General features: G+C 43.3%; 1 protein-coding gene across 4 annotated transcripts in view; it reads right to left on the bottom strand.

Annotated features, from left to right (window-relative positions):
* rnf130 (ring finger protein 130) overlaps positions 1-21331 on the bottom strand; it is a 70153-nt gene that overhangs the window by 17982 nt on the left and 30840 nt on the right. For all 4 annotated transcript variants that reach the window (XM_080745992.1, XM_080745991.1, XM_080745993.1 and 1 more), the window contains exons 4-5: positions 9140-9390; positions 6621-6692 (exon numbers count right to left, since the gene is read on the bottom strand). In XM_080745992.1, the coding sequence (XP_080602118.1) occupies positions 6621-6692; positions 9140-9390 (323 nt within the window). The remainder of the gene's footprint in view (positions 1-6620; positions 6693-9139; positions 9391-21331) is intronic.

The raw sequence follows: 21331 nt of genomic DNA, 5'->3' as shown, positions 1-21331 counted from the left end.
GTCACATTAAGTCGGAGATCCACATTGGAGAAACAAAATTCCCATGTGGATCCAAATATCCACCAGAACAATTCATTTTGTTTTCTAACACAGTTCTTAAATATTTTTTGGTATGAAATATGTTATGTGAAAATTGGAAAACAAATTCATGTGGATCTCGGGGACCACATGGGAACAGCGTGGCTCCAATGTGGGTTCAGACATCATGTGGCCAGCCTGCGATTTCAGTCATCTATAACGTCAGTCGTCGTCTCTATGACATATCTATCACGTATGATGCATGCATGACTATGCATGATCACAGCTGTGTTGACTTGACTGGAATATTTCAAAATTAATAAATCATATTGAGTGGATAAACCATAAACGGGTGGCAGTGGTTCAGGGGTAGAGTGGCCACTTGGGAACCGGAAGGTTCCCAGTTTGATCCTGGGCTCCCCCAGAGTTAGTGCTGAAGTGTCCTTTGCTTTGTCGCAAGACGCTACACCCTGCAATTGCTCCCAATGAGCAGATCGGTGTATGTGTGTGTGTGACTGTGAATGGGTGAATGTAATGCACAATCTCTGTAAAGCGCCTATTAGATAAAGGCGCTATATAAATGCACTATTTACCATAAACTTCTGTGGCCTATTGGAGGTGTACATACAAAATTTGGAGCTGATCAGTCCAGCGGTTTGCGAGATTAGCTCCAGATATAAACAGACAGACACACTCGCCTCTGATAAGCCACACTGTAAAAAAACAAACAGTCAATGGGATTTTTGAATGGGGACATTTCTTCATGACACAGGGGGTGTGGTTTTGACGTCAGGACTTCAGTACTATATAACCTGTCTCCTTCCCTTCCTCGATATTTGCCTTAGTTTCTATGACCTGGGCATCGATTACATTACAGAATGAAGTTCATTGATAAGACAGATAGATGCCTGGTTGTGTTCGGTGCCGAGAGTGGGAACTTCTGGGCGTCAGCAGCCTTCACTGTGGCATGCGTCACAGCAGGAGGTGGCGTGTGGCCAAGACTAGGCTGTACATCATGTCAGCAACAAGACAAGCACACTGCGGGGGGGCGCAGGGAGGGAGGGATTGATGGAGGTAAGGCAGAGGACGAGAGAGAGGACAACAGAGACATAGAGAAACAAAGAGGGAGACAGAGTGGTGGGGAGACAGAGAGAGAGAAAGTCAGAGAGATGAGAGTAATGGTGAGAGAATAGTTGGCAAGAGAGAGACTCGGAAAGAGAGAATGACTAAGATGTGGTTGAGGGCACTGTAGGTGGCCGGATGGAGAGATGTGAGGAAGCAGGAAAACAGAGGGGGAGGACTCAGAGAGAAGGTACAGTGTGTTACATATCCACTTCGTGCCTTCTGGCACATAAGGTACAGTGTGAGAGATGGGATAAAGAAAATAAGAGAGAAAGAGGCTAACAGGACTAGGGAGAACTTGAGAGATCAAAGGACGGAGGAAGAGAGCGAAACAAAATAATGTGGATACAGCAACACCATGCAAGGAGTGAAAGTGGCAAGTGAGCGAGTGATTTTGGACATAAAGAAAGAAACCGGGAAAGAGGGGTGGGTGAAGGGATAGAAGGATGCAGGGAATCAATGTGGAGTTATTTATGGATGCTGGCTATCCGTCTCTCCTGACAGAGGAGAAGCTACCTCAGAGGCAAGGACATACCAGCACCCGCTGCACTCCCACCCCCCGCCAGGGGACTGAATTAGCTGGCTCCCCGTGGCGGGCGGCACGATCAATACTTCAGGACCACCCCCTGCTGCAGGACACACAACCAATCTCCTGCGCACTTCCTCTGCCCCCCATTCATTACACCAAGTGACATATTACACCTTGGGACGAGTCCCTTTAAGACCCTGAGTGAGATCAGGGCCTTGGGTTGGGCTGGGCAGTGGGGGTGGCTGTGACTCAGTTTCCTGTCCCCGCTGGGTTACTGCAAATGGCTGCCTTATTAAATATGAATGTTGCTCCCCACGATACAGAGTGAGGACAGGGATTTCAGCAAGCAGAGTGAATCCAGGGATGGAATAAAAGCGAATGTGTGTAGCACTGTAGCGCACATCTGAACAAGGAGAGTGTTAACCCTGCTCTCTATAGCAGCGGTTTTCGACCGGTGGTGACCGAGTAAGCATGTCTGAGGTTTAACAGCACACGGTTAGTTCTACAGACTCCAACTTTTGCACACAGATAGCTCAGATTTTTGCCTATGTTCTTAGCTTCTTCCCCTGCCGTTACTGTACGTGCACAATGTATCAAACACAATGAATTTGGTCCTGTGCGACCTGCGCAACCTCGCCCTTAGGCGTCTTACTGGTTATATTCACTGTAAGACTGACTGTACATATTTATTCAAACTCTTACAGTGTAGCTGGCTAACACTATATCAGCCTCCTGTCATATGTTCTTCGTGATAGATTATACAATGATACTCATGCCTATGATACATTTATATCTCTTGATAGTTCATACATTATGCTAATCACGGGAAGTCCAAGTGCAGATGGCCAAGCCAGACTTCTATTTGGTATTTTTAATCTTATTTCCTTTCTTTTTAATGTTATTACATTTTTTTCATTGACTACTAGTATCTCTGTCCTGCCTTTCATGCCTACGGCTGAATTTTCCCCACAGGATCAATAAAGTTTCATCCATCTATATGTATGCCAATACAATGATGATAGGAAATGGTAGAAACTGAAATCATACTATATGATCGCTCCTCTGATTTTTTCACTCTACCTTCCTGAGATCGAACCTCGCCTTCAGCTCTGACAGTGGTGGAAAAGGTACTAAAATGTTTTACTCAAGTAAAACTATCAATACTGCACTGTAGAAATACTCCAGTCCAGAATTCAAAATGTACTTGAGTAAAAGTACAAAAGTATGGGCATCAAAATGTACTTAAAGGTCCAAAAGTAAAAGTACTCGACATGCAGAATGTCCCATTTCAAGTTTTCAAATGTACAAACATCTTTTGAAAATAGCCGATCTACAAGCTCAGTGAGCTTGTAGATCGGCTATTTTCAAATGGCCGAAACGTATAACAGGCTGGAGTGGTTAATGTATGTTATGTATTAATAATCAAAATCTACAAAGTAACTAGTAAGTGTTCAAAACAATTTAGTGGAGTAAAGTACAATATTTGGATCCAATCAAACTTGTACTTAAGTACAGTACTTAAGTACATCTACTTGGTTACTTTACACCACTGAGCTCTGTGTGGTCAATCACTCCCAACAGACCTCCTCTAGATGGAAGGGTTCAATTTCTGTGGCGCTCTCCGAGGCCCATGTTTTATTCATGGCCGGAGATGCTGTGACCTTGACCGGCCTCCACTTGACGGATGGACTGGTGGTGGTGATCAGAGCAGGACCCTGCTTTTCTGTCTGCACTCCTAACAACAAATAAACTAATAAACCAGGGGTCTTCAACGTGTTCAGGCCAAGGACCCATTAGTTGAGAGATGAAGCAGGGTCCCCCACAACCTTTTCATAGATTCCATATGCAGTAGTTTCATCGTTTGACAGCACAATCATCAGTGTGTTTTGGATTCATGGCAATTTGTGTTTTCAGATATTTAACCACTTGAACAGTCATACCTAATAAACTTTACCTTTTACTCTGTACTTAGTCTGCTCTTTTCCCCCTCTACACCAAACCTCTTTGAGGCGTTGTGAGCTTGTAGATCTGCTGTTTTTGGCTACAATTCTCAGAATATGGACACTAGGGTTCAAGTTGTTAATGTAAAAAGGATTGGAAGATTTGGAGGACCCCTTGTAGTAACTCTGAGGTCCCCCTAGGGGTCCCGGACCCCCTGTTGAAGACCCTTGTAATAAACTAATACTCACTGGTAGCTACAGCTGTAGTACTATAGGCTGGAAACCAGACGAATCTGCCTGTGCGATTTTCTCTTTTTGCCAGTGATACTGGCCACGCGAGGCTAGTTTCATTATGCAGACCCCTACTGAGTATGTAGAATAATTTACCCAGCAGGGTATTAATAGATAATAATAAATGATCACTGTTGGATGTTGCCCACAGTTGATCCATTCTCGGGTTTAGCCTCTGGCACACACCCCCCATGGAATATCTAAATAATTCTATGTGCACACAGATGTGCTTGATCAATACGGCCATTCGGGTCATTACAAACCGTTCCCTTTAGACACACTCGGGGTCACCTCCCATGACCTCTCAAGCACTTCAATCAATCCTCTGGTACAGTAAATGACAGCGTTTAGGACGCCATCTGTGGATATAGTTCGCAAGCTCCCTCGTCTATCATGTTGATGGCCTCATCTGGAGCCCTAAGCCTGCTGGTTGCCCGAAGGTGACAACCATAAACAACAAATAATAAAGCATTCTGCAGTAAATCGAATGAAAAAATGACATCTTCCACATGTCATTTCCGTCATGGTCACACACTGCTGTGGGAGGGCAGCTGGCCCAGTGAGAGATGTGTTGCTGCTACTGTCCGATTCAACCACCAATAATTGGATGGCAACATCGGAAGGGTAAATGTAGAGTACGGAAGCAGGTTGATGACCAGAAAGTCTAAGGTTTGAATCCCCAAACTGACTCTGATAATCTGGGTGGTAGAAAAAGAATAAGCAACAATTAACAGCTACCATTAAAGTGCCCCTGAGTGAGACACTCCCAACCAGAGGTGGAATTAGCTACGTTTCAACCATTATAAAAGCCTTTTAGTGCAACTGTAGCTATGTCTGAGGCATACAAACCAGAGTGTTACAAAGTGCTTTGTCGCAGGTGGGAGCCCTAACATAAAGCATATACACATGTAAGAATCAAGCCCGTAGTAATAACTACCAAGACCGGACAGGACATGAATATTAAATATAGATAATTAATATTTAAATTAATTATGAATACTAATATTACACGTTTATATAATATGATAACATCATATTACATAACACTATTGCTTGATCAATGGCGGAGGGGGTTTAGAGAGACACCCACACAGAGTCTAACCAGATTGCATGTATATAGTTATGCAATTTTGGGGAATGGTTTGAGGGCATCCTGCAGCATTGTCATTACACACACATTCACATAAAAACAGAAACAACTTAAAATAAGTCAAGAATTGCAAACAGAGTCATAAGGCAAGAGAAATAATAGCACACTAGGAATACACAATAAAAATAAATTAGGTAGGAAAGCAGGTGCACTGTCTGGTAGAGTGTGCCATCAGATCAGACAGTACACCTTTAAAAGGCCTAAGCTTGATCAAGTCCTTAAGCTTCAGATCAGTCTGCAAGTGATTCCAAATTGCTGGGTCAGTGCACATGAAGGCTCGTTTGCCAAGTTCAGTCGAGCTATAGGGACAGTAAATAACAGGGAGTCGCTTGAATGTACACTGTAGTTACTGGTTTTGTGTGTAATATACTGACAGAGGGTATCTCACACACACACCAAGCAAACCAAGGAATCCATGGCTGGATTTGTAGAAGTACCAGTGAGTGAGCCTGCGTGAGGTCCATGAAGACCATCTAACTCTGTCATACAAGGTACAACGGTGAGTGAGGAACATGCAATGTAGGGGTCGACCGAAATGGGATTTTCATGTTCGATTTCGATAAGTCGTGATCAAAGAGGCCGATAACCGAAATTATGAATCGATATGCATTTTAAGTAAAAAAAAAACAAAAAACTAATATATCCCCCAATTTGAAATAGTGGTTAAGTGGTTAATTCATTTATATATTTTTCCCATCCTAAATGTTCTAGAGGCTCACATCTAGTCGCCACATACTAGAATATAGGCTATAGTATATATTTGTCATTATTTAACACATTTATTATTATTGTTATTTTTTATAGCAGCTGGTGACATTGGCAAAGATCTATCTATATCTATCATCTATAATCTATCTATCTATTTATCATCCATCTATCTATTTGCTACTGGGTAATGCAATGGGTTTTGTACCGATTCATGGATTGGTGCTGCTGTTTGTGTAATATGTCTTCTAAATTCAGCGTTAAAAACGTGTTCCGCAGCAGGAACTCAGTGAAAATCAGTAACCAAGATGCAAAAAATAAATAAAATAAATATCGATTTTTTTTTTTACACTTTTTTTCCCCGATATCGATATTTTGCGATATTAATAAATGTTATGAATATCAACTTCGATTATCGCCCGCTTCGATAATCGGTCGATCCCTAATGCAATGTACTGTATCTATCTATTCTAGCCAGTGCAAGCATTTGGCAGTGGCATGCATGTACCGTACATCGTCCAATAATGGTTGAAGGAAAAGCAGTATTCATTTCTAAAATAGAAACCTAGCTTGAGCTTGAGACCAGGTTTATAGTTGGTTTGCACAATGTGTCTCACACTGAAAATAGGTGTCGCACTCAAGACACATTGTGAGCTTGTAGATCGGCTATTTTCGGTGTGTGACACCGGCCCGCAGCCAAGTGCAGCATCCTTTAGCGGCTCAGGGGCAACTTGCATGTGTGAATGAATATCCTTCTCCCTCCCACCCTCCTTTAGCAGACCTCACAATATTGTTTGCTGTATTGTTAGAAAGGTAAAATTATATGTGTTCATTTAACTCTGAGAATGCATATTGTTTTTTTTACCTTATCCCCTTTCTTCACTGTCCTCGTTGTTAACTTTCCAATGGCTTTCTTAGCTGCATCACCAAGCCGGCGCTAAAACAGGGAGAGATCGGAGAGAAAGAGACAATGAGAGAAAGTGAGAGATAATTGGAGAGAGAGGTGGGGACAGAGAAATTAGGAGAGAGACACTATAATACAGTAGGTGAGTGTGAAGAACAAACCACTAAGGCCTGAATTAGCAAAAGAAACACAGAAATATCACTTGCCATAAAGAAACTTTCCCCTTAAAACTCAATCTAATCCCTGACCGCACTCCCTCGGGTCCTCTGCGATGCACGGCGTGTTTGAAGTCGATCGGTCAGACTGTTCTTGAGATACGCATACTACAGGCACGCACACACACATACGCCTGAGTCCTGTGTGAGTCCTGCTTGTCCTGGTGTCCTGACAACCGCAGCCCTGGGTGGGCAACCCGGCCTGGTGGGGATCTACACTCCAAGAAGAGCACTATTCTAGTTTTTTATTTATACTCTGTTTGCTTCACCATTTCCCCTGGTGTTTGTTGACTAGGGTTCATACCATTTACTCTGATCATGCATTTTGCAAGTCGCTGTGGGTAAAAGTGTCTACTAAATGCCTAATTGTAAATCCATTATAAATTGATGCTGTCTATGGCTGTAAAGCAGTGTCTGAATAACCAGAAACTTTTGAACCATTAAAACATGGCACGGCATTGCTTTTACAGTAATCCTACATAATGACTAAGGTAGGATTAGTCAAATTAATTCTATTACTAATACGCCACACTCTGAATGTTCCAGCCAAATCTACAGTATAATCTACATAATTGTTAGTTTACGTTGTTTTTTCAGGTGCCATATTTGACAACCAGACTGATAACTGGACCTTGACTGTGATTTATGTCACATGTCATTTCCTGTACTTTCCTTTGACTAACTAATATTTCACTTCGCTGCTACTAGTGTAGCTATTAGCTATTCTTAAAAATAATACAGTAGTCCATTCACTTCATTCAGCTTAATATCAAAGCTGTTATGTGTAAGCCCACCTCTATGACTTGAGCACCTTGAATGAGCTCCATACAAGGATACAAACATAATCCCAAATATTGTAATGGAACTGAGCAATTGTAACTGCATTACAGTCATAGCAACTCTGTGCAGAACATTGTAACTGTATTCATAGGAACTGTAATGTCCAGCAACACCTTCCCAGACAGGCATAATGAATCAATTCACAAGTCCCACCACCTTTACATTGTACCTTTACATCAGCATTCAGCACAAATCCCACTGAATTAAATCAGCCAATCCTTGACCACAAGTCAAGTAGTTTATTGATGTTGCAACCATATATACTGTGTGTGCAGTATTTTCCCTATGCTCTTGAGGTGTTCCAGGCTGCGTACTTAGTGTATATTAGCTGGCTATGTTAAATAGTGTGGTATCCATTGGCTGTATACAAACACGTTACAATATCATTGACTTCCATTGTCCAGTTCTGAAGGTAAAGAAGGCATTTTTGGACGACTATATGGATCTGTTGCCTGCATAGTAGAATATGTTTAGAAAACGGCACCTGCATAGTAGAATAGCTAAGCAGAGACTGGTGAGCAGGAAAGACCAGCTATATGGTCTTACATGGACACAGTATGAACTTGAAGCATGCTCACATCTCACAGACCTAAGGATACTACCTGTCAACATTATGGCACAATGCTAAAAAAATATTGTATCCGGCATATTCCATTAAAGGTTCATGAAACCCTGCATCTTTAATTATTTTATCAGAATTCAGAATATGAAAATAACTCTAAAATGTAGGTGTGGTTATCTGTTGTTGTGGGGAGAGTTGCAGAGTTGAGCATGCATATCATTATATTCTGAAACACTAGATTTTAAGAAACTACCCTAAAATCTAAAGAACTGTCCGACTTGTGAGAGAGTTAAGAAAACCAGGAAACACTACACAGTGTAACCGTGGTTCAATGAAACCACGCCCTCTGATACAAATCTATATAGAACAAACATAAATATTAATTAGATATGTCTACGTCACCTCGCAGAAATCGAACAGAGTGAGCAAATATGTAATGAGTGGCGCCAAATATTTGTCTACCCAGAAACTGGAAGTACACAGAAATAGCTACACAAACAGCAGCTCTGAATCCACAAGCCTATGGGCAAATTGAACCATATAATATTGATACAATATATATTTAATTATTTATAGGAAAGGTGATTTTGGGTTTCATGTCCCTTTAATGCCTCTATTCTTGTTAACATGCATATGGCTAGGTAAGCATGCTGGCATTAACTAATTAGAAATTATTGTGTCTGTTTGTCCCGGGCATAACTCAATAGCACCTTGCTGTGTGTCGCAGATGACCCGGGCCAATTTTTGCTGTGGTCGCACAGGAGGCCTAGTCCTAGTTCTAGTACTAGATACCCCTGGATGTTACAGAACCTGGCTACATTAACAATCTTTTCCCCGGTTGTTTTGTATGGTTTGCATGGTACCTGGCTGCGGTCACGTGCACTGGTGTAGCGGATCTTTTGGATGAAGTAGAAGATAAGCCAGGCTGACGAAATGATCATCAGAACGATGAAGGAGATGGACACGAAGACCAGAGAGCCACGGTTGTTGTTCTTGGTCGGCCCACGTTGACCCACCACCACACTGACCAGCACTGTAAGGTTATGGTCCAGGTGGGCCAAGATTTCCTTCCCGTATGTTTCTGTTATCATCACAGCAACTGTGTTGCCAGTACCTAGAAGGGGAAAGAGAAAGAGCACAGTACATACAGTGATTTAGTTTTGACAATGACTAAAACTTTCGGGAAGAGCACAGTACATACTGTACAGTGATTTTGTTGTAACATTCAATAAACCTTTGGAGAAAGGCTCAGTATATAGGTCTACAGTGATTCAGATGTGACAACGTGTAGATGCTACAATACAAAAGGCATAACATAGAAATGGAGAATATATCTCCCAAACTGGATTTATGCCACATTTTGATTCTGAACTGGACAGGGACCAGTTAATGATGCAGCACTGCAGGGAGATGTAATTTCCATGATCTCTGAAATAATTTCTCAGCTCGGGGGAAATGAGTGGCATTTGTAACGTGGCATTTATTTGAAGGGGAGGAGACAGAGAGAGGCCTTTGTTATTCCTGTAGGGGAAATTCACTTTTTGGTTTCAACCAGCTGATGATTTCCCAGATGGTCATGATGGCTCAGGGACACTTTGACACATAGTCATGGGTAGGCTGGGAGGCCAACCGGTGACCTTCTGATTACCAGACGGGCCTCTATACCCACAAAGCTACGGCGGCTAAATATTAAAGTGTTGAATTGAAGCAGAGTGATCGTTCTCGTCAGATGCGGCTGATAACTCTATGGCCAACAGAGTCAAAAATATCAGATCTGTAGCACCTATGAATGACTATAAACACATTGAACAAATTCTCTTCCGCAAAAGTGCCTGTTGGCCTGGCGTTACTGTACAAACACATTCCTCTTCTAATTTAGATCATGGGCCATGGGAGCTGAGAGGAGCTGTTCGATAGGCTTACTGTACCTCCTCACAGTGACATGTGAGGAGTCTCATTGATCGATGGATGGAAGGATGGATGTGTCTCTGTCTGTCTGTCTATCTATCTATCTACTGTATCTAAAAACAGCTACTTTTATGGGGGAAAAGAGAACAGTAGTAATTTAAGGTATGGTACAGTAACAAATGACAACACTGACACACAAGATTCTATTTATTTTGTGATAATGAATTCTGAACTCAAGATAACGTTTCTGTTCAGTCAACATGAACACTGTTCTCCACCTGGGGCTATATTCAAATGGGTACGCCATGCTGAGAATGTCTGACATCTATCAGCATGCTCCAAGCTGCCTGTCTCAACAGGAAACACACCAACGCCGCCCGTACAATAATTCAAGTTTCTCTGTCGTGACCCAGAGAACATGGAAGGAGAAGCATCATGTAATCCAATGTCAAGAAAGACAAACTAGCATACACCAAAATACTTATTATTTTTAGATCCATTTTGCATGGGTGTAAACACAATATACTGTATACGCATGTACAATGTGTACAGGCATCATGTATTAATTAACAGATGCACTATTGCATGGACAAAATAGAAAGGTCCCTGTCAGACCGGGTTGCCCAGGGCTGTGTTGCAACCTGTTATAGCGCCACCATGAGGCTGATTTGAAATATTTGGGGTGGCAGATCTTCCTTGGCCTACTTGGAGTGTTCATGCAAAGTTTCACACAGGGTAGTGATAGTAGGCCCTAGTAGAAGGAAAGGTCATCTGGCTGGTTTCTGCTTCCTGTATCTCACATTACTGCAGTAGCACATCACTGACCCTCAAACCACTTTAGCATGGGCTGCTGCTTAGCATGGGCTGCTGTATTTTAGGATGGCATGTCTGTAATGCACTACTATGTCTACAACTGTATTAGTGTCTCTGGTTTACATACATCTACTGGTATATGTCTACTACCATATCCATCCGAGAGTGCCAACATCCTGACCTAGGGAGCCACCGAGCCAGGTATTATTATGTTCTGTCTCTGCAAAGCATAAGCCTCTATGTCAGCAGCAGTGTTGCATTGCTGATTCAATGTTTGGGGGCACGCGATTTTCATGACGTCACGGGCACGGCGCTTAACACCTACTCGACAGGAGTTAACAGGTCAGACAATGGTGTATTGATATGCATACAGGCTCGTCCCTTTGTTAAATCACCCTGTTGTGACACTAAAGCGTTGGTAAACGTTGTCGAGGTGTGAACTTGGGGGTTATTTTGCATCAATGCCGTGTCCATGCGCGTGAGAGGCGTGACACAAAAGATACGGGACGGCATGCACACGTGTGACCAGACAAATGCAACACTGGTCACAGTAGCGATCATTAGCATTGATTGATTGAATACTTTATCAACAGATTGCAGGTACAGTAACAGTTCCATACAAAAAGGATGCTAAAAGGATAAACCCAAGAAAGCACTATGGCTTGTCTCCATTGGGGTCCGGTGTATTCAATTCATTTTAGTCAACAGAGTAGACTTTGGACTACTTGTCCCTGCTATGGTGCTGATGGTTAGCTGCCTATGTCAGTTGTTTTAGTCACTCACAAAGCAGCAGCACAACATGCCAAGTACAGTTCAGGTGTGCCACGCTGTGTGTACACTACAGGCACTTACAACCCAGCATATTGTACTTGATAAGAGCATTCATATAACAATAGCAGTCCTTGGTGGAACATATTCTGTCCTTACAGCATTTTACGTTTGATTTTTTTGATTGATGATGCACTACTCATAGAATTCACCAAATGAAACAACAAACCTCATTCCCAAGATTTCTGGCAAAGAAGCCTAGAACAAACTCCATGTCAAAAAATTGGGAGCATCAGGCGAACTAAGATTGCTCGAAATGATTGAGTTGTTATCGAGTGTCAACAGAAGTCCAATGGCTATATGTGTTGAGTTCTACACGTGCAGGCTATTGATTAATTTAATATTGCCTCGTAGTCAGATGTAGAGATAGATAAGATTCCCAATCAAACCAACACAAAATTGCAATAAAGCAAGAGAGAAGAATGTGATCTATTAAAAAGAATCAATGATCAGATCGACAGTGGCAGAGATACGGTAGTAAACCCCCCACTTCTAGCCAAAACGTTAAACCTTAATCACATAAATAAAAGATATTTGACTAAACATTGTGTGTTGTCTGTCAGATTCTCTGACTATGCTGCACTGCAAGTCCACTCTGTACATGAGCTGAGACTTGACGTGAGATTTTATCATTGGCTGTGCTCACGTCAGATTGCTGACATACAGCATACTGTTACTGTACTCAAACTTTTTTCTGGAACGGGACCCATAGTTTGAGAACCGCTGCTGTAGATGAATGGCAAGCACTGCGTGGAAATGAATTTCCTGTCAAAATCTTGGTTGATAAATGAGGGCCATTGTCTTTCTGTGTTTCTGCTATCTCTGCCAAGGTGCACCCATCTTGCTCATTCTCCTGCATCACAGATACTTGAGATTATAGTCAGTCAAAGATGCTGCTTAGCGTTCCCTACCAGTGCAGGTCAGAAGTTATATTGCATCAGCAAAACATTAACACAGATGATGACAGCACTCTAGGCCAATGAGATGGCCAATGAGATGACACCTGGAGTGGCTTTCTTCCAATACAGTAAAGGCTACAGTTATTAAGAACGTAGAAGGGACTTGCACAAATCCACCGTGGTACAGCTAGCTTTGTCGAGTGTCTACACAATTTACAATTTAGGCATTTAGCAGATGCTCTTAATGCAGAGCAATTTACAATGCAGGGACAGCACAAGGTAATACATCAAATAGTAGCAATAGTAATCTAGGATCCTAAGTAAATCAAGAATAGTCAGTATAACAATATACAATACAAACACAATTAGCCTGTGTTCGGGTGAGAGAGGCCAGGCAAGGAGGGTGATAAATAATTGTCACTGCACATAATCCTACAGGCTGGGGTGGCAACTGTCAACACGGAGTGTTGGGCGAAAAGAGTAGGACGAAGGCTTTGCGTCCTCCCAGTGGGGGTCCCTCACTGGTCGGTGAGTCAGTAGGATGATGCAACACAGAAATGTGTGTGGGGAGGAAACAATTGGCATAACGACTAAATTGTGGAGAAAAAGGGGTTAGAAAAAACCCAAAGAAAAACATAATATATATGATTTTTTTTTAATTTCCCCTTTTCCCCTTAAAGCCCTTCAATGGTAGCAATTTTTCTTGTCGGAGTAAGTGCAAGGAAGACATGTCAAACCCCATCAGGGTCAAGGAACTGGAGTGCTCAGAGAAGGGCATGCCACAATTTATGCCACAATTTAAGTAATGTAACACATTAGCAACAGACCTAGCGCCTAAATTTAGAATCGGTGTGAGGCTTGATGAGGATGATGCATTACCCTTATTCTGTTGAATACATCATCTTGGTCGAGTGTAAATTAAGCGTTAGGATTATTGCTCTGCATCCCTTGGGAAGCCCAACACGAGTTGCCCTTCAGTCCTTCAGCCCTCAGTACAGGCTGACTCAGCGGGTTTGCCAGCTGGGGCCACATGGATGAGAGTGGACGGGTACAGAGGGAGGACAGCAACAAGGGCATGGTGCAGATTTGGTTATTGGTTATTCCATTGCATGCATTATCATGCTGCATCTGTACTCTCAAACTCAATACTAAGAGTATCTGGAGAGCAATGCTGTTTTGTTTTGCTGTTCATTTTTGGTTCTGACTGGCAGTTAGGAAGCACCAAGCCCTGCTGTGATTTTAGAGCGGTAGTACTGAGCTGTATTTTGGATCAAGACGAACATAGATGTATTGTATCAAGTCTGACATTTACTTTTATCTACACTATCTTGATCTCTATCTCCTTATGGTCACTGGAAATCTGTGCGCAAAGCCTGTACTTCTCTGCACAAAGTGCTGACAATGTAGCCACGGATGTTAGCCTACCAACCTCATATCCACTCCAATGTTTCTCAAACAGTACAGTAGTAAGTACTTACAGTAATAAATTTCTACTTGCAAGTAGTGGTTTTCTGTACTGAAGGTAGTGGTTTTCTTGTGTAGACCAAAGGAGAAAACCAACATATATCTGAATGCTTTTGATAGCGCCACAAAGTACACGAACGCCTGCTTTGGAATGGAAGCCACAACATTGAGGCCCAAATAGAGTATATGTCACTAAGGGTGTAACGATATAGTAACTGTATCGAAATATCGTTTTTAACTTAAAAAATCGAAGTATATCGAAATGAAAACAGCTCAAATCGAATCGTATCGTTTTATTTTGAATCGAATCGAAAGTGCAAAGAATCGATTGTATCGATACTACCTACTTGTGCATTGTATTTAGCATTTTTAAGAAGAAAAAATGAAAAGGAGGGGTTTAATTACTTTTCCATTCCATATGGCTACACTGGTCTATCGATAAATGTGTGTAATCACTCGGTTCATGTCAAGGTGCAGGTTTGTCAATATACAATGTCCATGTATTTGGCAGATAATCACTGTGTTTACTTATTTATATCCATAATAATACATGTTTTCCTTAAATATCTGCACTATCCACACCTTTCACACATATTTAATTGCTTTGCTGTAAATAGTTACTATATCGATTTTAAATAATTAAATCGAATCGTATCGTATCGCCATGAATGAACCAATATCGTCCATGTATCGTATCGTCAACCATGTATCGTGATATGAATCGAATCGCTATTAAAATGTATCGTTACACCCCTATATGTCACCCTTCATGCATTTACCCATTGATCATCATGACCATTCTATTCTTGAAAGGTTGCAGCATACTCCATGTGGATACAAGGTTTGGCGAGATAAGAACAAAATTACATAATTGGGAAGGAAACAAACAAAAGCATTGCCTTGCCAAAGTTTGTTTCGGCAGTTCTGCACCTACAAGACTTGCCAACATTGTGTGTGGTTGGTCTGACATTCAATCTGCTCGTGATTTATAATATATATTGCTTTTCATTGCTGCAATCTGCCAGCAAAGTACCATGGACAGTTTGGAATAAAGGTTGTCCGAGGAGTTTAGAAGGTACAAAACCTCTCTGAGGGACCGCAAACACAACCAGATGGCAATTAATTCATGGAGAGAGATAGTACACACACTTTGTCCACTGTGTCTGTCACCAGAAATGGTGGAATTTCCGAGCCAAACGATGTCAAAGCACGTCAAAGGTTGAAGTAAACAAACAGCAGAGATCCAGGTGTAGAGATTACCGTTCCAGCTCTGTATACAGTGGCCGAGGCCTTACGTCCAGCACTCAAAGTGGAGCTGCATTGAGTATAAAACAAATCTGTGCTCCGTGAACATGTTTGGTTTTGGCATGTCGACAAGGGTCCATCTTTGTTTTAGGTATGCTGCCAGCTTAAGCAGCAGAACCAGATTTGTATGCTATGAGTCAAAACACTGTCCTCTGTTATGAAGAAAACCAGGCATGTGCACACATAGACATCAAAGGGGGCTTGAGCCCCTGCCTTTTTATCCATCTGTAAAAAGTGCCCTCTCCAGACCATGAATACAGTTTTTACTATGGTGAAAGAAATGCAAATGACTCCTTTCCATGCCATACCTGAAGGCAGCATTCAAGAGAATTGCCTAGTCCAGACCTGGGCAATGTGCGGCCCGGGGGCCGTATGCGGCCCTTTGGTTCACTCTGACCGGCCCTTGTAGGCTTAATGGCAAATTAAAAAATGAACATTTTCTAAATCTTCCTCATTTAACCTTCTAAAAAGAGAAAAGTCGATGCTGAATGCTGGGTTTTCAACAAAAAATGGACTGCTAAGTACTTATTTACTGAAATCGGAGGTAAAGCCGTGTGTTTAGTTTGCGGGGTGCACATCTTGTGGGGAGCACTGCCTTTTGGCCCGGCCCTCCACATCATTTACTGTTGTTCACGTGGCCCCATGGAAAAAATAATTGCCCACCCCTGGCCTAGTCCATACTCTCCTGAACTTCAATGCAGCATATGATGTTAAAATCAAGAAATGTGTAGAGATCAAGCATAGAAAATAAACAACCTCCAAGCTCACACAACGCGTCACGCTGCGACGCGTTATGAGCTTAGAGGTCTGCTATTTTAGATATTTTCACCAAAAGGCCCTTTTAGAATTTTCAGCCCCTGCCTCTCTAACATTCTCTGCACGTCCCTGAACAAGACACAATACCAGACCACTCCTTTTAGTGTCAAAAGGATTGTGTAAAAAAACGTTTCCCTGCTCAAACTATTAGGAATGAAGATACAAGATTAGTCCACTAAGAAGCATAAAAAAGTGCCAATATCTATAGAAAACAGTCTGAGAAATAAGAACCACTTTCATTTGAACATATCCTTAAGAAAAACTACAGTGTGTACACTGCTGTACACATCATGACAGAGCTGTGCTCTTTCATACGCTTTTCTTGTCAAATACTGGGATTATTACATGACATCATAGCAGCAAACCTGCAAAGAAATATATATATATTTGTCAGTGTCACATGCACAGGCGCACGCACACACACAGCCATAACACAAGCAGTTGTTTTTATGAGTCACTCTATTGCCCCAAGATCAATGTCAGATCAGTCAGTCAAAGCAATGGGCCAAGGCTGCAACCCAACAGCATTAATCATTAGCTTTATGGGGGCCAGGGACAGACTGGCTGCCAACAGACAGGAGACACATGTGGACCGTTGGCTCTGGAGGCAAGCAGGTGTGACGCAGGCTGACTTATTAACTCTGCCATGGAGCGTGGAAGACATATCATGGGAGTTTGTGTGTGTGTGTGAGAGGAGACATCACCTCCGTAAGCTAAAGAGAGTGATAATACTGAGAACAAAGGCTTGCTTTGGATGGTGGCGGGTAAAAGACGGCATGAGTATTTTTATATATTTGTTGTTGTTCTTGCCAAATCCCCCTACACCCAGGAACCAATGGCACTTACAGGCCTATTTGTGTATACATGTGACCTGACAGTTGCTTGTCTCCCAATTAGGGAGTCTTACTGGTAATAATGATAATATTCATAATAATAATCTTAGCTTTTGATTTAATAACCTGGCACTTTTGTTAATATCCAACAAGAACACTTACAGTACTGTACATTACCAGTCCATGACATGCCATATAACATACTGTAGTATACAGGAAGAGTATAGTATCGTAATAATAGTCTTGGAGATTTGTTGTTGAATTGTGTTGTATTTCACCAAAACACTCGGCATGAAGGGCTGTGACAGATAAGAGTACATAAACATGTCATGTGTGTGTGTGTGTGTGTGTGTGTGTGTGTGCGTGCGTGCGTGCGTGCGTGCGTGCGTCCTATCAGAGACAGTAAAGAGTTGTCATAAACATGGGACTCATACGTGCATACCTTCCTACCAGACTGCATCGCTCTCTGTCAGATTGTTTTCCTTCTCCTTGCAAAGATCCTGCCTGTGACTCCTTAAAGGGGTATTTCGGTCAAAAACGACTTTCCTACCTTTCAAATGATGATTCGGGAAGCTTCTGGGTTGATCCAGGTGTTGTTTGACCCATAGCAGCATTTTGTTCCATTTTCGATTTTCTCCCCTGCACCCCACGGCTCCAAAACGGCACCTTTTGGGTCGTTCCGTAATCCGGTTATTATTCTCGCTCAAAATTCACTTTTCTCGCTCGGTATCAGTCCCTCATACTGTTGTTAGCATATCAGAGCTACACCAGCTCCTGGTCGCCGCCATCTTTGTTTACAAAAAGCTCAACTCTGAACTCAGGCCAACTAGAGAAACACTGGGAAATCCCGTTTTGTATCGCGTGATCGGATTTCCCAGTGTTTCGCACCGAAAAAAAAAATGTTTTTCCAAAATCTTCCTGATCCATGTTGATGACATGAGTGTAGACATGCTGTGTAGTGATTTTCGTGATTTTAGGGCAAAATCTGGAGGAGCAGTGTCCAAAAATGTGTTTTTAAAAATCGGCCTGAAGGTGGCGCTATATGGGACAGATTCATGTTGATGGGATGAGTGTAGACATACTGTGTAGCGATTTGCGTGATTTTAGGGCAAAAACTGTAGGAGCAGTGTCCAAAAATGTGTTTTGAAAATCGGCCTGAAGGTGGCGCTAGAAGAGGGCCATGTGAGAAATGAGGGGTGGGGTCTCCGCGTTGCCTTGGTGGACGAATAGGTACCGGCCCCGGCTCTCCCGGACGCTCCTAGCCCGAGTTACGGCATTTTATGTGAGCTGCAGTGGAGGGGGTCCTCCACTGGGGGCGCCACCACTTTTGCATCCGTTCTGGAGCACCAGGAGTGGGTGGTCCCCAGGAATTCCCCGTGAGCAGCCCCGTTGGGGTGGTCATTTGGTCATTTTTGCACATTTGGTCATTTTTTACACCTGGGGGTCCCCCAGGGACCTGGGGGTCCCTGGAGCTCCGGGGGTCCTTGGAGGTTGTAGTTTGCCAGGTAAGGAGTGTGTGTGCAAAATGTGGCATGGATGGGGGCAACGGTTGTGGAGATATGAGCAGGGCAAAAGTGTGACGTGTGACGTGTGACTCACGGAGGGACATTTTTTTATACCTGGGGGTCCCCCAGGGACCTGGGGGTCCCTGGAGCTCCGGGGGTCCTTGGAGGTTGTAGTTTGGCAGGTAAGGAGTGTGTGTGCAAAATTTGGCATGGATGGGGGCAACGGTTGTGGAGATATGAGCAGGGCAAAAGTGTGACGTGTGACTGACTCACTCACTCACTGACGGACGGACAGCCGGTGGAGGTTTTGGTAGTAAATGCGACCTACGGTCGCAATAAACCATTGTCTGACCTGTTAAATCCTGTAGAGTAGGTGTTAAGCGACGTGTGCGTGACGTCATTGAAATTGCGTCCCCCCCCAAACATTCAATCACCAATGCAACACTGCTCACAATGTGTAGCAGCAGGACATGTTCAGAGCTTGTAGATGTGCTATTTTTGGTGCGTGACACCGGCCTGCAGCTAAGTTCCTGTCTAGCTGCCTTTCTGTTAGGATCTCTGTTTTTCTGTCCCGGCGGAGGGGTGACCTTCACCTGTGTGTGGCACCACATGGCCCGGCCCCCTCAACACCACAGAGACACGGGCAGCGCTGCATGGATGGCCACGTGACTGCAGGGGATTGCTGACGCACTGACAACAGATGCACGATGATCAACCCTGATATCCAGCGTGCACTGTACGTGAGCAGACAATACACTCTGTGGCGGATCCAAGAGTATCTCGGATCTCCAAGGGATAGCTTAGGACTAAATGAAGATAAAGAGCTACAATCCAAAGGTTTTTTACATAGTTTAACTCCCTCCAGCAAAAGTAGTTAATGTAGCGTTGAAATCATTTTAACCACTTTATCCATATTTACTTGCGCCAGCAGAGCGCGCAAGTACTGTGTCCGTCTGTCTGTTTCCGTCCGACAGTACAAAGGCAATGAGGGAGCAGCATCCTTGGTGACGTCACCACACCAAGTGTGGGCTGATATAAATAACAAGACGCAAGATGGCACCTCGACAGAGTGATAACTTGCCCACCCACATACTTTGCTGGCGCACAAGTAGGCCATATATGGCCATGAGTGCACAAGATGCATATCATTTTGGCGGTCCTTGACATGAAAACGTTTGCGAACCAGAACCAGACCACTGATATAGCCGCATACGTTTTTCAGAGAACTAGGATGTAGAAGACGTTGAATCTGCCTCAGGTCTAAATGGGTTAATACCAGTAAGACTCCCTAATCGGGAGATAAGCGACCGTAGGTCACATGTACACACAAAGAGGGCTGTAACTGCCATTGGTTCCTAGTTGTGTGGGCAATGTGTAGACATACTGTGTACCGATGTGCGTGATTTTAGGGCAAAATCTGTAGGAGCAGTGTCCAAAAATGTGTTTTGCAAGAATCGGCCTCATGGTGGCGCTAGAAGAGGGCCATGTGAGAAATGAGGGGTGGGGTCTCCGCGTTGCCTTGGCGGACGAATAGGTACCGGCCCCGGCTCTCCCGGACGCTCCTAGCCCGAGTTACGGCATTTTATGTGAGCTGCAGTGGAGGGGGTCCTCCACTGGGGGCGCCACCACTTTGGCATCCGTTCTGGAGCACCAGGAGTCGGTGGTCCCCGGGAATTCCCCGTGAGCAGCCATGTTGGAGTGGTCATTTGGTCATTTTTGCACATTTGGTCTTTTTTTTACATCTGGGGGTCCCCCAGGGACCTGGGGGTCCCTGGAGCTCCGGGGGTCCTTGGAGGTTGTAGTTTGGCAGCCAAGGAGGGTGTGTGCAAAATTTGGCATGGATCGGGGCAACGGTTGCGGAGATATGAGCAGGGCAATAGTGTGACGTGTGAGGTGTGACAGACAGACGGACAGACTGACTGACTGACGGACTGACGGACTGACTCACAGTTTGTGCAGGTTTTGATAGTAAGTGCGACCTACGGTCGCAATGATATAACTAGCACATGGTGTTGGTCTCCCTACTCCTCCATTGGGAAATTTCAACACTGCATGGTGCCGGTAGGATGCCTACTGGATGATAATTAGCCATGCTTGAAGTTCATGATCACAATATCTCATCAAGCGGGAATTTATTGTTGGCCCAGGTCTCCCACGCAGGAGACCTGGGTTTGAATCCTGGGTGTTTTTTGCAAATACCTCTCTCCGTCAACATTACTCCAACTACATGGCTACGCGTGTGGTTAGGGTTAGAGATAGGAATGAGACATTGGAACAACACTACGCACCCCTCTGTTGAGAGGCCATAAAAAGTACAGATTCCAGCTTTAGTCAATTCATTTTGTCTAAACTTTCAAGTAAAGAAAACTAGACCAGGTCAACCTGGTTGTGCCAGACCCCCTATCTGTCATCATCATTTATGACATCATGCCTTTTGTAGGCATGTCATCATCATGTCATCATCATATATACCCTTTATATAGAAAACCCGGACAGACATTTGCTTATGTAGGCCTACCCATTTCATGGGTCTGGCAAAAATCAAACCTCGGTTCGAAGTGAAGCGGTGAATCAGAGTATAAAATTGTCTAGAGCAACAGAATTCAGAATGAATTAATGATTTTATCTGGAGGGCCGGATTGTCATGTGAAGCTTGACCAATCCTCATTTTTTGGGACATTTTT

The sequence above is a fragment of the Nannobrachium achirus genome, assembly GCF_963921795.1.
Source record: "Nannobrachium achirus genome assembly, chromosome: 17".
NCBI lineage: Eukaryota > Metazoa > Chordata > Actinopteri > Myctophiformes > Myctophidae > Nannobrachium > Nannobrachium achirus.
This window is presented reverse-complemented; position numbering and strand designations above follow the sequence as displayed.